General features: G+C 41.6%; 1 protein-coding gene across 8 annotated transcripts in view; it reads right to left on the bottom strand.

The window, feature by feature from the left end:
- Positions 1–17,303, bottom strand: part of TIAM2 (TIAM Rac1 associated GEF 2) — a 437,269-nt gene that overhangs the window by 64,868 nt on the left and 355,098 nt on the right. For 7 of the 8 annotated variants that reach the window (XM_077486237.1, XM_077486240.1, XM_077486241.1 and 4 more), the window contains one exon: positions 9,412–9,518. In XM_077486237.1, the coding sequence (XP_077342363.1) occupies positions 9,412–9,518 (107 nt within the window). Of the gene's footprint in view, positions 1–9,411; positions 9,519–15,719; positions 15,768–17,303 lie in introns of those variants that run through there. The other variant, XM_077486246.1, reaches the window with a different exon arrangement.

Below are 17,303 nucleotides of genomic sequence, written 5' to 3'. Positions count from 1 at the left end.
ATACAAAAATAACCAAAAAAAAAAAAAAAAGAAGAAGAAGAAACTGGAAAAATATATGTCAGTATCAAAATGAAGAGGCTCATCCACAAAAATTGCTCCTAGACAGGTTTCTTAAATTTTACAAACATCTTTTATATGTATTGGTAAAATATAGGAAAAGCATCAAGAAATAATAATAATCAGCAACGGCACTGCCCCCCCCCCCCCCCATTTCCCATCACCGATACCCATTTTTTTTTCTCCATCTTGGCTACTCCTTGATACATAAAACATTCACAAAAAGGTCACAAAGTTGAAAGGCATCTTAAAAGCCTCCCCAATTATAATTTTGGGACTACAGACTAGTTAGTAAAAGAGTTGTGAATAATGGGACGGGGGGGGGGGGGGGGATTTACCCTTTCATGCCTTGCCTAAGCCTATTTCTGACATTTGGTGTTTGCAAGATAAAATCCGTAATTTTTGCTAGAAAATTACTTAGAACTCCCAAAACACACACTATTGTTGCACTATTTTATGTCACACAGTATTTGTGCAGAGGCGTTTTAAACACAACTTTTTGGGAAAAGAGACACTTTCATGAAAAAAAAAAAAAAAAAAAGAAGAAGAAGGCCAATCTATGTAAAACAAGTATTGTGAAAACATACCTCAGTCACAGTATTTCTTTCATCTTATTTGTGCTAATCATTGACATTGCATTCCTTGCATTATTAAGGACAATCATTTCAAATTAAAACCCAACATACCATCTCAATGAACAATGTGATGCAAGGACAAACTCTGACCCTTTCCTATTGTGACTTACTTTCATAATTTTGTTTTTGCATATACGTACCTCTTACACAAATGAAAAACACTGTATGAATGGAAGAGGCAGACCTTTCATTGATCTCCCTGTCCTCCATTCATCAATCACTTCTCATTCATGGAAGCTATAGTACAGCTTTTATGAATGCAAGGAAAGGGGTGGTGGAGGAAAGGACATACCGTATATACTCGAGTATAGGCCGACCCGAATATAAGCCGAGGCCCCCAATTTACCCCCAAAAAAACTGGCAAACTTATTGACTCGTGTATAAGCCGAGGGTGAGACATGCCTGTCCATCCCTGTGTGTGTGTCCGTCCATCCCTGTGTGTCCGTCCATCCCTGTGTGTCCGTCCATCCCTGTGTGTCCGTCCATCCATCCCTGTGTGTGTGTGTGTCCATCCATCCATCCATCCCTGTGTGTGTGTGTCTCCATCCATCCATCCATCCATCCCTGTGTGTGTGTGTCTCCATCCATCCATCCATCCATCCCTGTGTGTGTGTGTCTCCATCCATCCATCCATCCCTGTGTGTGTGTGTCTCCATCCATCCATCCATCCCTGTGTGTGTGTGTCTCCATCCATCCATCCATCCCTGTGTGTGTGTGTATCCATCCATCCATCCATCCATCCCTGTGTGTGTGTGTGTCTCCATCCATCCATCCATCCGTGTGTGTGTGTCTCCATCCGTGTGTGTGTGTGTGTGTGTGTGTCCAGCCTACCTGTGTCCCGAGCCTTTGTCCCGAGCCTCCGTCCCGTGTCGTGCCTTGCCTTCGTCCCGTCCCGTCCCGTCCCGTCCTGTCCCGTGCCGTGCGTTGCCTTGCCTCCGTCCCGTGCCCTCTTCGTCGGCGGCCATTGTAAAATTCAAAAGCCGCGCCTCCTCCTTCGCCTGTGATAGGCGGAACACTGAATTTCCCAGCAGCCTGTGTTCCGCCTATCACGGACGTCGTATCATCCTCGTCCGTAGTACGAGGATGAGCGGATGCCCGTGATAGGCGGAACACAGGCTGCTGGGAAATTCAGTGTTCCGCCTATCACAGGCGAAGGCGGAGCCGGAGGCGCGGCTTTTGAATCAGAATGGCCGCTGTCTGTCTGCTCGACACGCTGATCGAGCGGGCAGACAGCGATGACTCGAGTATAAGCCGAGGGGGGCACTTTCAGCCTCAAAAAAGAGGCTGAAAATCTCGGCTTATACTCGAGTATATACGGTAGTTGGCACTCTTGATAAACGCCAGGTCTAGAACTTTCTCACGGCACTGATAGCTTACAGCAAGGGTAATTGGGAATGGGGGCACAGGACTTCAGATTTCAACTAGGACAGCCGACACTAGCACAAACACCACTTCTCATTTAGGGCCAGTTCACACCATATGTGTTCCAGATGCTTTTCTGCATGCACATTTTTGATGTGTTCCAGTGCGATTTTGATGCAGTTAAGTACATTCTCCCCCCCCCCCCTTTTTTTTCTTTTTTTTTTTTTTTAATTTATATAATCTTTATTTATTTTCCATAATAATTTTTCCATTCATAAACTTTATACAGTTAAACACTCCGTTTTCCACATTAACATTTCCCTCCCCCTCTCCCCCCCCCCCCCCTCACGTACATAACAGGAAGAAGCAGTGGGCCCCTCATACCCAAACTATGACCGTGTTACTCTCTATACCACTAACTTCTTATCACCTATACCACATATTCTCTCTCTCCTTCTTCCCTCCAAACGTCATTCTCTCCAGTTCTTTATACTGTGTAACCCAACTTGTCTAACCATGGTTTCCACATTTTATTAAATTCCCTAAAATTCCCTCTCCTTACATATACTACTTTTTCCTTCCAGATCGTCTCTGTTATTAGTTGTCTCCACTCCGCTACCGATGGGGTTTTTTTTGCCTGCCACCTTTGCGCTATTAGCTTCCTTGCCTGGAACATACATCTCATTACTGCTTTATTTATACAGGCCGGCCCTCCTATTCCTTCATTCAGGCCCAATAGGCACATTCTGGGGTTCCCATCAACCGACACTCCAAATGTTTCATTCAAGTCAGCAATAACTTCTGACCAGTAACGGAACAGTTTAGGGCACCTCCAGAACATGTGCATCAGATCCCCTGTCGCCTGACATCTCGGGCAGCCATCATCTTCCCTTCGCCTAAACCTGTATAGCCTCTTCGGTGTATAATAGGCTCTATGTAGCAGCATTAGATGTGACACCCTCTGGGCTGGTGAGACAGATATCAAGTGTCCTCCCTCCAGTATCCTCATCCACTGCTCATCTGAGAATGTTCCTACTTCCTCCTCCCATTTTATTTTACTTTTAAGTTTATCTGGAGTTTCTATGCTCCCTTCACAAATATATGGATACATTTCTGCTATAAACCCTTTTGCACTATCTTCAGATTTTAATCTATTATAGATGGGGGATTTGCTCCACACTGGCCCTGATGTACCAAATTGTTTCGATAATGCGTGTCTGATTTGTAAATATTTATAAAATGAGTGTTTTGGTAGATCATATTCCATTCTCAGTGTATTAAATGTTTTTATTATACTTCCTTCATACAACTGGGCCAGTCTGTCAATCCCCCTACTTTCCCTTTTTTTTCTTAACCTTAAATAAAAAGGACATGTGTGTTCCAGTGCGTTTTTTTTTTTTTTTTTGGTGCATTTAGGTGCGTTCCAGTGCATTTTTAATGTGTTTTACAGCGTTCCAGTGCAGGGAAAAATGCACCATATTCTACTTTTTTTTCTGGAACTGGAAGCACTGGTGTGAACTATGCCATTGAAAACCATATAACCTACTTTCCATGCATTTTTGATGCAGGAGAAAAAAAAAGTGCACTGGAATGCATGTGGTGTGAACTGGCCCTAAATGCAAAACTTAAGCTTCAATATTGTGAAGCGATTGTGCACCATATAGACTTCTCTTATGGGTTTATCTTGTGTATGACCCGAACCAACAGTCCTAAAGTAGAATTCTGGGAGGCATCCAACTAACCATAAAACGTTTACCCCTCCTAACAGCTAAACTAATCTGTGGACGAAAGATCTGTATATTTACCCATTTTCAGGATTCTCCGGTCATGTGGTTTCCCCTATGTTAGCCAGCACTGGCTAGAATAGAGTGCTTGACAATGGCTTGGATGCCTTAGCAGTGACATCACCTATAAGCATACTATGGACCATCCATTGTCAGCGCTCTCTCCTCTAACCTGAAGCTGCCGCTAGTGGACACACAAGAGCCAGATTGCATGACCGGACCAGAGTGGCCTGAAAATAGGTAACCATACAGATCTTGACTACACAGCTTAGACAGAATAGGTGTTAGGAGGGGAGAGAGCGCAGTTTTAAGATTAAGCTTAAAAGTAAAGTATTCTTGGATATACCGACATAAAGTGGGAGTAAACTCCCTTGTATAGGTTCAGTAAATATCTCTTAAAATGTCCACCGTTTAGGAGATATTTACTTTGGATGCAGGTGGTGATGTCACTGGCGCATGCGCTCTGAAGGAACGCCAGTGCCGTTCCTTCAGAGACGTGCTGTAAACGGGGACTCCGGTGCACATGCGCAGGATATACGCCATCCCTGGCTTGGCCATTCATATCGCCCCCAACCATACAACTCCCACTTTTCAGGTGAAAATTAAATGAAACAATTATCTTTGTTCGTTACAGACAATGCAAAGATTTCGCCAACTGTCATTAAAGAGTTCTACCATGGTCTCTGTTCAAACTGGCACATGGATTTCTGCCACTCTTAAAAACAGTAAGGCAAAAACATGACTAGAAAATGACATTTCTGGAGGCGTACAGCATGTTTGTGCTGTTGCCATGGTTACGAGGAAGCAATATTTGAATTTTTGGCTCGTTTTAGAAATTTATAGCTGGATGCTGATTGAAATGAAAATTTAGTCAATTACAGACTGACTTTTGCAGCAATTATAAGAATATATTTAAAAAAAATGCAAAGACAGTGGAGTTTTCTTTTGAAACTCCTGCTGTCAACTTCATTATCTATACTTTTTATGTAATAAACTGTTCAGTAAACATAAAGCAAATGGCAAACCCAAACTATTTTAATTTGTCGCAAAGTTATACTACAATTTAACCTCCCCGTCCACAATTCTGCCAGATGTCTCCCGTTCAGCCCTCTGGAAGAAGCACAACTGCAACCTCTTTCAGTTGGTTTCATTCATACTTATAGGAAGACAATATACAGTATTAGGCCTGTGTCAGTTTTTCCAGGTGGACTTGATCAAACCCTCCATTCACCCCTTATGGAGCGGCGGATGTCAGCGATGACATGTCCGATCCTGTCCGCCAAATCCAGATGGATGGAGGTCCTATTTTCTATACGTCAGGCGGATTGGAAAACAAAGCGATCCCCCGTTGATCAAGTAGAGTCCATCCAACGGAGGTGCCCGTGTGAAAAGGAAATTATGATTCCAAACATGTGGGAAACACTTGATTGCCCCCATCTAAAATTTTATAATTTATATATATATATATATATATATATATATATATATATATATATATATATATATATATATATATATATATATATATATATATATATATATATATATATATATATATACACATACATACATACATACACACACACACACACACACACACACACACACACACACACACACACACATACAGTGGTGGAGGCACTAATAAGGATGCACATACATTGCAATATTTTCAGAGCACCCTGATCACTATTGAGAATATATTTACCTTTTGGTGTCACCTTTCTACGTCATCCTTTGCTCTCATATTATATGAACTGGGACCATTTATTTTATTTCAGCCACAGTAAGTCAGAGATGCGCCAAGCACTGGCCTTGCATGTTTGTTACCTACCCAATTGCAGATGGGTCTTTTGTTGGTGGGGTAGGCCTAGCTTTAACAAAACATCCTGTTTAAGCTTCTTGAAGAAGCTTTTCTTTTGGCTACAGACTGTTGCCTGAACAAGTTCTGGGCTGAAACCTAGGCCTGAAGCCTACCACGTGCTACCATATTATTAAGCTGGACCTTACCCTTGCTAATCTTGCAGTTAAAAGGGATATCACTTGGGACCCCAAGGCCACACTTGAACCTCTACTGGTCTATGACCTCATCAACGTTGATCCAGTAGCTAAAAGATATTGCAGGTGACAGTGGAGTAATAAATGAATCTCCACTGGTCTGATGCTGCAGTCACTACAAAACAACACACTTTAAAAGAGATTTAGGGACTGGCTTGTCATTGCTACAAGAGTGATTACAATGCTGGGATCAGGATAAATCTGCACAATAGTCTTATGCTTCCAAATTTGCAAAGTCTTCAGTTTGCCATACAGGTGCATTGTGATTTTGTAGCCTGAAGAGATATACAAACTTTTATGATATAGTAAATAAGCGGTGTAATATGAGTTATCTAAGGCTTGGTTCACACAGCCATAACTTAGGATCTGACTTGTGAGACCCCAAGTCGCATAACATGTGAAATCATATGTTAGTCAATGAAAGCTGTCTTAAATTGGCACTACTGAAGTCGCCCTGACATTAGAAAAGATTCCTGTACTACTTCCTGGCGACTTCTATCAGAGTTGTCCCTCAAAGTAGTACTCAAGGCTCCAGGAGGTCTCCTGGCTAAGTCTCTCCATAAGTTGCGCGACTATCAGGTCATGGCAGTGTTACCTGAGCCTGAAAAGTTATAGAATATCAGCAGTAGCTCCCTTTCAGATGCTGTATCTCCTTAAAAACGTTGACTGAAATCTTTGATACAGTATTCATCCCTGCTCTGACTCAAAGTTTTATGTGTATATTGCCCCTTGATGTTTTGATCTCTCTCAATCTGTCTATTAGAAAAAATATGTACAGAGGAACTGGGGAGGGGGGGGCTAACATTCCTCAGGCATCATTTCTAATTCTTCCCTTTAACATTTTTATAGTTCCCTTTAAAGAGGAAGTAAATCCTGATGAGTTTACTTCCTCTTTCATTCCCTGCAAAGGTAAAGCATAATGGACTACTATGCATCGCATAGTAGTCCATTATGTGTCACTTACCTGACACATGAGCCAGTGATGTCACCGCTGTCCCCTGTAGTCCGGCGCATCCATCTTCTCGGTGGGTCTCGCCGCTCTGCCACTGTCATTTGGCGAAGCCGCGATGACGTCACTCCCGCACATGCGCACGGGAGCCGCCACGCGCGGCATATTGCCGTTAACGGCGGCGCACTCAGTGTGCCTATGCGCCGTAGACAGCGGTGCCTGTCTTTCTGTAAATATAGATATTTCTTGGACCTACAGGTAAGCCTTAATCTAGGCTTACCTGTAGGTCAAAGTGTGTTGTAAGGGTTTACAACCACTTTAAGATCTTTATTGCAAACAGATTAAGCATGCTTTTCACAATCAATCTGGGTTGGACTGCAGCCTCTTGTCACAAGTTTCTGCACAATTTCTCCTCTAAAAACAATATACATTTTGTGGAACCAAGAGATATAATGAAGGCATGAAGGCACACACCTTATGATTGTACGATTTTAGCAACCAAAGTTGCTAGTTAAGCAAGAATATATATTCTAGGGCCATCAAGAAGGGGGATAGGCTGAACTAGAGTTATGCAAGTTATGTAAACTTTTAACACTGCATTTAGGTGGTGCCTCCCCCCTCCTTTACTTTTATCTCAACAGAGCTGATCAAACTCTGGAGGAGGATGGCTGCCCCCATTGCTGCAACCCATATGTATTAATCTATAGGGAACTTTATGGATCTTGATATATTTTATGAATTGGGCTTTTTGCCCCATGTATTGTAAAATTGCTTAGAGACTCCTTAGCAGGGTACACACCCTCTGTGTGCCAGAATTCCCTGATTCCCCTGAACTAGAATTATAATGGCTATTAGGAGAACAGAGTAGTCTACAGCATTGTTAGGATCCTGTCTGTCAAATTCTCCTGTCCAGAAAAACAGAAACATAAAGGTGATCCAACAGAGTATAAAACTTTGGCTTGTCCAGTTACAATGAACTATTACTGGAGTAAAATCTCAGTTGAGGTGAAATATTTAAGTATTAAATTATTTTTTACATTACTGATTAAATTGCATAAAGATCTCCAAATGAACCTCAATGCCATATCCCAACAATGTTGAGGTATAGGATGGTCTTGTACACTTTAAACACCATAAATATTGTAGATGGTAAACTTTTAACACAACCTAATTACTTTATTCACCAATGTTTACATTGATTGTGAAGTCAATTCATCTTCAGTGGCTTAATATCTGAAATATTAACTTGTGAATATATCCATACATACCAACTCTCCATCCTAACAGTTATTTAATAATCACAGAAAGATCAGACCTACTATATCAGGGGTAGGCGGCCTTTCAGAGGTAGAGGTCTATCTAAACAGCATGAAAAAGATCAAAGATCACTGAAATGCCCCCTTTTTTTTTTTTCCCAGAAAATGAATTTACTAGCAAGCCCCCCCAATAATAAGGAAGGACCTATAATTCCTGCCGCAGCCATGAACCAAGGCATTGTGGCCCCAGCATGTGGTTGGTAGGTGATAAAAAACTGGGGCTCAGTCAAGGGATTTTACTCCCCCATCACAAATGTTAACAAGCCCTAATGCATTGACTACTTTACAAAATCCCACCAAAGGCTTCATTTAGACTAGGAGTGTGGGGCAAGTGCCTTTGAGCTACATTTTTGCTACCTGGTAACCGCGCCCCACTAAGATGCAATATGCAGCAAACGGTGATGTTTCCATGCCGCTGGCACGAAGCTCACGTGCAGTGTCAAGCTCGCTAAATGTTCAAGTAAATAGGGAAGCGGCGCAAATGCCCCGCAACATGCTGTTGCGGCGCAATTCTCAGTAAAAATGGGTTTAAAACAGGTGATGAGGAGGCATCACACTACTTCCTCACCGCCAGTAAGTAGCCTCTGGAACGTGATCTGAATGCGGGGATTGGGCTTCAGAGGCAATAAAGACGCAAGTCTAAATCTACCCAAAATGACCCCCTCAGTACAATTACCCTCCCCCCAAGCCATATTCCTCACTAGAATTCTCAGTATATAAAAAAAAAAAAAAAAAAAAACACAACAACAACCTCATTCTTTGCCGTCCTCCCCACCGGGTACAGAACTGCAAAAACAGAAGACACTCATCCCCTCCATGCACTCACTCACCAGACACCTACTGCTTCAGTGAGAGGGGAAACTAAAGTGTGAGAGCAAGTTTACTTTACCTGCTCCGCCCAAATCTCTACTCTCATGCTCAGCCCAGCTCTCACTCTGACGGCACCCCATCAGTACAGCACTGTGGAGGAGCAGTTTAGACCAGGTTGGCAATGTAGAGACAAGATCAACAGATTGCCGACCCAAATATATTATACTAAAAAACATGCTTGCATTCAAAACTGGCAATGCACAGATCAAAGTTGGCGTATTGTGCATTTTAACATTTGTCAATGCATGTGACTAAATTACTAAAGTAGAATCATTCCATTTTACATTCCTCCAGCTGCAGACGCTGATGGAATTGGCTCAGCCATCTCTGTAAAACATGTTAGAGCGATATAAATGAATAATATAAATATATAATCTTACCTTATATGTGTGGTCCATTCTTGGCCTGCACTGCACCTGATCCAAAGCATCATCTGTATTACTTCTTTTCAGATTGCCAATAGCAACATCTGGCACATTGCTTAAATCTAAAATTCCAGACATAACAAATGAATAGCTGAACATTTTTGAATGGTACTTTTGTCATTTGCAATACAAATTGTTTGCAGTAGTAAAAAAAAAAAAAAATTATTATATAGGAATGAACCAGCTTACATATAGCTAAAAACATGGGGGCATTTATCAATCCTGTCATAAGACAAAGCAATGCTAAACAGGAGCAGTGAGGTGCATCTTGAGACAGATACAGCCAGAGTCATAAAATCCTTCTTTGGGTGCCCTAAAGTCACACAGAATGAAAACTGACCCTGACCACCTAATTATGTGCATGTTTAGAGTGAAAATCTGTCTCATCTTCTGTAATATTCAGTTATTTAACTTTGCAAAACTGTGGCACTTGGATGTCCAGATCTGTAAACCTGCCGCAGAGAGGTGCAGTTGAAACGCGTTGGGTGGACCCCCATTACAGACATCGCTGTTATTTTGATTCACACTCCAAACGATCGATTGAAATGTGAGTGTTCATTTTGTAATTCATTTTAAATAAAATATTTGTTAAACAGTATCGTGCTATGCTAGTCTTCTATTTGCAAGGTTTACGGTACCCAAGCTCCTCCCCGTCTAATGATTGAATACCTTAGGATGGTCACTACCGATGAATAGATGGTTTGAAGTTCCCTGGGAGACGAAATATAGGACCCATTATCCTGATTCAGGTTTATGGTAACCAACAGGCTTGTCCGACTTGAGAGGTGTAAGCCCCTTTAAGTCCACGCCATCCGGTAAGCCTCCTCCCTTTACTACGGTGGTAGTGTCATCTTTCCATTTCTCCAAATGTCACACCAGAGGCTGGAGTTTCACTTTCTAATTGTACTTCACATTTGGATATTGATTTGCACTATACACTTGGAAGAGTACGAAGAGTGTTCACTTGATAGACTTTATTTGGAATATAATTGTGTTCCTTTTGTTCACATTATTTGTGGTTCATACAAATTCACTTTGTTTTTCTGTTGAGACTTTATAGCTACAGATATCCAAGATACACATGCGTTTTTTCATTGCAACCCAAGCGCCACACTTTTTCTGTTTTAACTATTGTATATGCCGTTTGTCTATAGCAGTGTTGGCAGCCTGGTTGCTTTCACATATTTTCACAGCACAGTATTTTTCTGCTCTGTGCAAAACCATTACACAGGGCAGGTACGTAAAAGCATATTTTTTCCCCCAGAATCTGCGTCAAACAGATTTTGTTTCTATGTGATCATGAAGATGATCTAAAACTCCCCCCCCCCCCCCCCAAGAATGCAATTATCTATCTTTACAGAGTTCTCCAAACTTTCAGACCAATAATGTGGATCACAGCCTGCACACATCTACAATCCATCCTCCCCATGGTTCCCGTCATTGTAAAAGTATCTTGTGTATTATGATCATTTTATATAATGCAGTGGCTGAGTCATAAAGAGGCGATGACAAGAAGAACGAGTAGGAATACATCACTCTCACCCACCAAGCCAGGCATTCATCCACAAGAGAATAAAAGAGCAATGCTGAAGTGCCATTGTTCGGTCATTGAACACTCTGCAAACCTATAATTATTTTGCAGCCAGCCCTGCTCATGGCAATTGAAAATATCATGAGTAATGATAACTGTATTATCATAAGAGCAATTTACCAATAGAAGAGCGCTTTATTTTTAGAGGACCCGATTTTTAAAACTATTAGTGTTTTTTTTTTTTTTTTATTATTGTCACGTCATGTTCAGATTATAGGTCTCCTTTATAAAAACCATAGGAAGTATCTGTCTTGCCTATTGCAACCAATCTTATACTAGCCGTCCTGAAAGGAGGTCAGGATGTGGGGAGCAGGAAGTGAAACAAAAAAAAAAAAAAAATGGTCATTATAGTACTGAAGAATAAAATGCTTATTTTTAAAAATGCAACTAAAAATATAGAATAATATGTTACCTAGCTAGCAAAAAGGACAGGCTAGTAATATTGTAAACAGTACTTCCGATTTTAGTTTGGATGCATCAGCGTTAAAAACAAGCTAACAACTTCAATTATTTTGCCTTACTATAACTCCCACTATTCTGTAGCACACTGCTGATAAGCAGAATTGAGGATTCCGTCCCTCTCATTTGCTGTATGCTTTGCTCCAGGTCTAGAACTAGAAAAGTCAATTTCAGCTGTGATACCATGACTATCAGCTGTCACTACTGAATAGTGAGTTCTGCTAACCATGACAAAAATAGCAAGAAAATCCACTAGGCTCATGTATGCTGGCAGATGCTGTGTGAGGCTGCATTCACACCACAGCGTTTTTTTCATGATTTTTGCAGAAAGGCAGGACATTTTTAGCATGAGTTCATATGGAACACATTCACATCAATGCATTTTTGTGCCTCTGTTCTTGGAAAGGGCCAGGGACCTTTTTTAAAATGCAAAATTCAGTTTTTTTGGGTCAATAGACTTCAATGGAGAAGCTTCAGAAAAGCATGTAGTGCAATTTTGCTGCAAGTTGTGTTTTTAAGTCTACCCCACAACAAATCTGCCTTAAAATTTTTTTTTTTTTTTAAGTAGCAAAATCGCAGTTAAAAAACACAATTTTTTTGTGCTTTTTTTAATGCTTTGCGACGTGTGCATTATTTACAGTGGTGTGAAAAAGTGTTTGCCCCCTTCCTCATTTCCTGTTTCTTTGCATGTTTGTCACACTTAAGTGTTTCGGAACATCAAACCAATTTAAACAATAGTCAAGGACAACACAAGTAAACACAAAATGCAATTTGTAAATGAAGGTGTTTATTATTAAAGGTGAAAAAAAATCCAAATCATCATGGCCCTGTGTGAAAAAGTGATTGCCCCCTAAACCTAATAACTGGTTGGGCCACCCTTAGCAGCAACAACTGCAACCAAGCGTTTGCGATAACGTGCAATGAGGCTTTTACAGCGTCCTGGAGGAATTTTGGCCCACTCATCTTTGCAGAATTGTCCTAATTCAGTTACATTAGAGGGTTTTCGAGCATGAACGGCCTTTTTAAGGTCATACCACAACATCTCAATAGGATTCAGGTCAGGACTATGGCTAGGCCACTCCAAAGTCTTCATTTTGTTTTTCTTCAGCCATTCGGTGGTGGACTTGCTGGTGTGTTTAGGATCATTGTCCTGCTGCAGAACCCAAGTTCGTTTCAGCTTGAGTACACGAACAGATGGTCGGACATTCTCCTTCAGGATCTCTTGGTAGACAGCAGAATTCATAGTTCCTTTTATCACGGCAAGTCTTCCAGGTCCTGAAGCAGCAAAACAGCCCCAGACCATCACACTACCACCACCATATTTTACTGTTGGTATAATGTTCTTTTTATGAAATGCAGTGTTCCTTCTACCCCAGATATACTTGGACACACACCGTCCAAAGAGTTCCACTTTTGTCTCATCGGTCCACAGAATGTTGTCCCAAAAGTCTTGGGGATCATCAAGATGTGTTGTGGAGAAATTGAGACGAGCTTTGATGTTCTTTTTGCTCAGCAGTGGTTTTCTCCTTGGAACTCTGCCATGCAGGCCATTTTTGCCCAGTCTTTTCCTGATGGTGGAGGCATGAACGCTGACCTTAACTGAGGCAAGTGAGGCCTGCAGTTCCTTGGACGTTGTTGTGGGGTCTTTTGTGACCTCTTGGATGAGTCGGCGCTGCGCTCTTGGGGTAATTTTGGGCGGCCGGCCACTCCTGGGAAGGTTCACCACTGTTCCATGTCTTCGCCATTTGTGGATAATGTCTCTCACTGTGGTTCGCTGGATTCCCAAAGCTTTGGAAATGGCTTTATAACCCTTTCCAGACTGATAGATCTCAATTACTTTCTTTCTCAATTGTTCCTGAATTTCTTTGGGTCTCGGCATGATGTGTAGCTTTTAAGGATCTTCTGGTGGACCTTACTGTGTCAAGCAGCTCCTATTTAAGTGATGCCTTGATTGTGAACAGGTGTGGCAATAATCAGGCCTGGGTGTGGCTAGAGAAATTGAACTCAGGTGTGGAAAACCACAGTTATAGTATGTTTTAACAAGGGGGGCAATCACTTTTTCACACAGGGCCATGATGGTTTGGATTTTTTTTCACCTTTAGGCTAGGTTCACACTATTGCGATGCGGGAACGCCGCGAATCCGCGGCGTTTTCCCGCATCGCTCACCTCCCGCCGGCAGTTCACACTGCCCTATGCGGACGGCTGGGGGTGTCAATGTTATGTTAATGACACCCCCAGATCCGTCGGCATATCGCAGTGCGATCTACCGACTCGCACAGGAATCGGATCGCATGGTGTGAACCCCCATGCGATCCGATTCCGTTGCGGACCTAAAAAAGGGTCCTGTGCGAGTTTGCTGCGGGACAGCTGCGAGTTCAGCCATACTATCTGTATGGCTGAACTCGCAGTGCTACGGAGATCGGATGTGATTTGCTGTGCGAATCACATCCGGATCTCCCCCCCGCAGCAGTGTGAACCCAGCCTTAATAATAAACACCTTCATTTACAAATTGCATTTTGTGTTTACTTGTGTTGTCCTTGACTATTGTTTAAATTGGTTTGATGTTCCGAAACACTTAAGTGTGACAAACATGCAAAGGAACAGGAAATGAGGAAGGGGGCAAACACTTTTTCACACCACTGTACATGAGAACAGCTACTACAGTTCTCACCCAATACTGACAGCACACCAGCAATACTTTAATCATTTCCTCAACTTCACAGCCAAGATATAAGCAGCCGACTAATCATAAACGATACCAAAAATCATCTGCATGTAATTAGCTAGCCAACTATGGGCAACCAATTTTGAATAAAAAAAATAAAAAAAGGGGGAGGAGCAAGAGAGGAGAGAAAATATATATATATATATATATATATATATATATATATATATATATATATATATGTATTTATTTTTATATAGTCTTCAGTGCAGTTTAAAAAAAAACACAAAAGACACTGGGTGCTAACCACAGTAATAAGGGACTGATATTTTAATGTTTGCTAGAGGCTGCAGAGTTGCTTGCCAGTTTCTGTTATCCCGTCATCTTTTTGGGACTATATTGGTGATAACTCTGCACACCAGATGTAGTTATTATAAGGGGTCCCACTATGCCAGTTAGATTTTTTTTTTTTTTTTTTTAATTATGGTGAATGCAAAACAAGTGCTGGAACACACAAAGGTTGCCAGGAAACACACAGAACTCCCAGGTGGATGGAAACAGAATTGGGAACTACAGCATGGTTATGACAGCCAGGCAACTAACATTTTCAGAAGCAGAGGTCTGCAATAATAGGCTTTAAGAATAGACTTGAGCTTCAATGATAACCTTGGCAATACATCAAATTTTGCAACAACTACTTTAACCTAATATTAAACTTATGTTTTCTTTTAAGGTTTGCCTTATATGTTACCATATGTTCTATACATTTTCAAGCTTATGCAGCAAATGAGGCTTGTCTCCGAAAATTGAACAGAAACCTTTACCTTCAATATTAACTTGAATCAGCTGCAAAGAGTGAATTTGTCATTTTCTCAGGGCAGATTCTGCTGCCACCCAGAGACAAAATCAGAAACAGCATGAGCCTAGAACCTATTGTGTCATTTCTAATTATTTTATACTGGCTGTTAAACCAGTAAAAAAGGGACACAAAGAAGAAATAAGGTCATTCAATATGACCCAGAACAAATCAACTTAATGTGCTGAGCATATCCCAAAACTTAGATTTCGGCTCTCCACTATTTCAAATAGTACAATGAAACATGGCGATTCCTTTGTTAGTGTTATGTCACATAACTTCTTTCCTAAGCCATGTCAGACATTTGGCAGATTACTGGCATTGTTTACCTGAAAGTTATTTTTGGGGTGATTTTTAGATTTTACAAGCTTGCTCTCTTTCTTATTTATATAAGAAATGTAGAAATTAGCCATCGGAGGCAAGATAAATAAACTACTACAATTACTCTGTTAGGCCTGATTCACACCTACGCATTTTTAGTGCTTTTTGCATTTTGCATATTTGCACTACAGTCCATTTAACATGGTTTTCTATGGACACATGTTCTGTAGTGCAAATCTGCAAAAAGTACTAAAAATGCATGGGTGTGAATCAGGCCTTAAAGGGCAAAGAGACACTGTCACTTTCCCCATTCAGATAAAAGTGTTAATATCTGCCTATAGCCAGCTCTCCGCAGCAAGGGATACTCACCAATCTGTGCACCCTTTCCAGCCTCACTACTGCAGGACTCCAACCTAGGTATGCTCTGCTGTTGGAGCTTACCTGGGTAGTGAAGTCACTGCCCCTCCCCACATGATAGTGTTCAGGCATGATGATTGGCCACATTCTCCTCTATACCCATTCATCTTAGCTCAGTCAGCACAAAAGTGTGAAGACTGCAATGGATCAGATAGGCCACGAGGGAATGCGAATTGGTGAATATTAATTGATAGTGGGTAGATATAAGGCTTCATTCTGATGGGCATTGACACCCATTCTGCATGCAGGCCACCTTTGTTATTGCACTTGTGTCAGCCCCAAGCTGCGTGCAGAGGTGGATGCAGACACAACTGATGCATGGATACAACTGCATGTCGAAATCTGCCTGCACTTTGTGTTTGGATCCATTCACTCGCTCCTGCATGCATATCAAATTTTGACATGTGGCTGTTGCATCTGTATCAACCTCTATAGGCTGCCTGCACGCAGCTCGGACGGAGATAGGCACAAAAAACAAACACGCCCTTCACGCAGATCAGGGGTTAATGTTTATCTTAACCACTTCAGCCCCAGACCATTTTGCTGCCTTAAGACGAGACCACTTTTTGCGATTCGCTTTAACTGACAATTGCGCGGTCGTGCGAAGTGGCTCCCAAACAAAATTGACGTCCTTTTTTTCCCACAAATAGAGCTTTCTTTTGGTGGTATTCACCCCTGCGGTTTTTATTTTTTGGGCTATAAACAAAAATAGAGCTTCAATTTTGAAAAAAACGCATTTTTTTTACTTTTTGTTATAATAAATATCCCCCAAAAATATCGAAAAAAAAATTTTTCCCTCAGTTTAGGCCGATAGGTATTCTTCTACATATTTTTGGTAAAAAAAAACGCAGTAAGCGATTATTGATTGGTTTGCGCAAAAGTTATAGCGTTTACAAAATAGGGGATAGTTTTATGGCATTTTTATTAATAATTTTTTTTTACTAGTAATGGCGGCCATCAGCGATTTTTATTGTGACTGCGACATTATGGCGGACACATCAGACATTTTTGACACATTTTTGGGACCATTGTCATTTATACAGCAATCACTGCTATACAAATGCAGTGATTCCTGTGTAAATGACACTGGCAGGGAAGGGGTTAACCAGTGGGTGGCAGTGTAGGGGTTAAGTGTTCCTAGGGGCGTGTTACTAACTGTTAGGGGCTGGGCTTTCTTTTAGTGAACACTGATCTCTGCTCCAATCACATGGAGCAGAGATCAGCATCACTTGTTGCTAGGCAGAACTGGGAGATGCTATTTACAACGGCATCTCCTAGTTCAGCCGCCCCGTGAGACGATTGTGGGTATGCCCGCGGCGATCAAGTCCACGGGACCCGCGACCGGACTCACGGGGGTCCCAACCGGCACGCTCGCGATGGCAGGGCGGCAAATTTAAAGCGACGTACAGATATGCCCATTTGCCTGCCCGTGCCATTCTGCCGACGTACATCGGCGTGCGCCGGTCGGGAAGTGGTTAATGAAGTCTTAGTGGCCAAAAAGACAGCGCCTCTTTAAAAGATAAGTTGCCTGACCAT

Source organism: Lithobates pipiens, unplaced genomic scaffold (genome assembly GCF_037356315.1).
Source record: "Lithobates pipiens isolate NorthernLeopardFrog02 unplaced genomic scaffold, aLitPip1_a1.2 Scaffold_18, whole genome shotgun sequence".
In the NCBI taxonomy this organism is placed as follows: Eukaryota; Metazoa; Chordata; class Amphibia; order Anura; family Ranidae; genus Lithobates; species Lithobates pipiens.
This window is presented reverse-complemented; position numbering and strand designations above follow the sequence as displayed.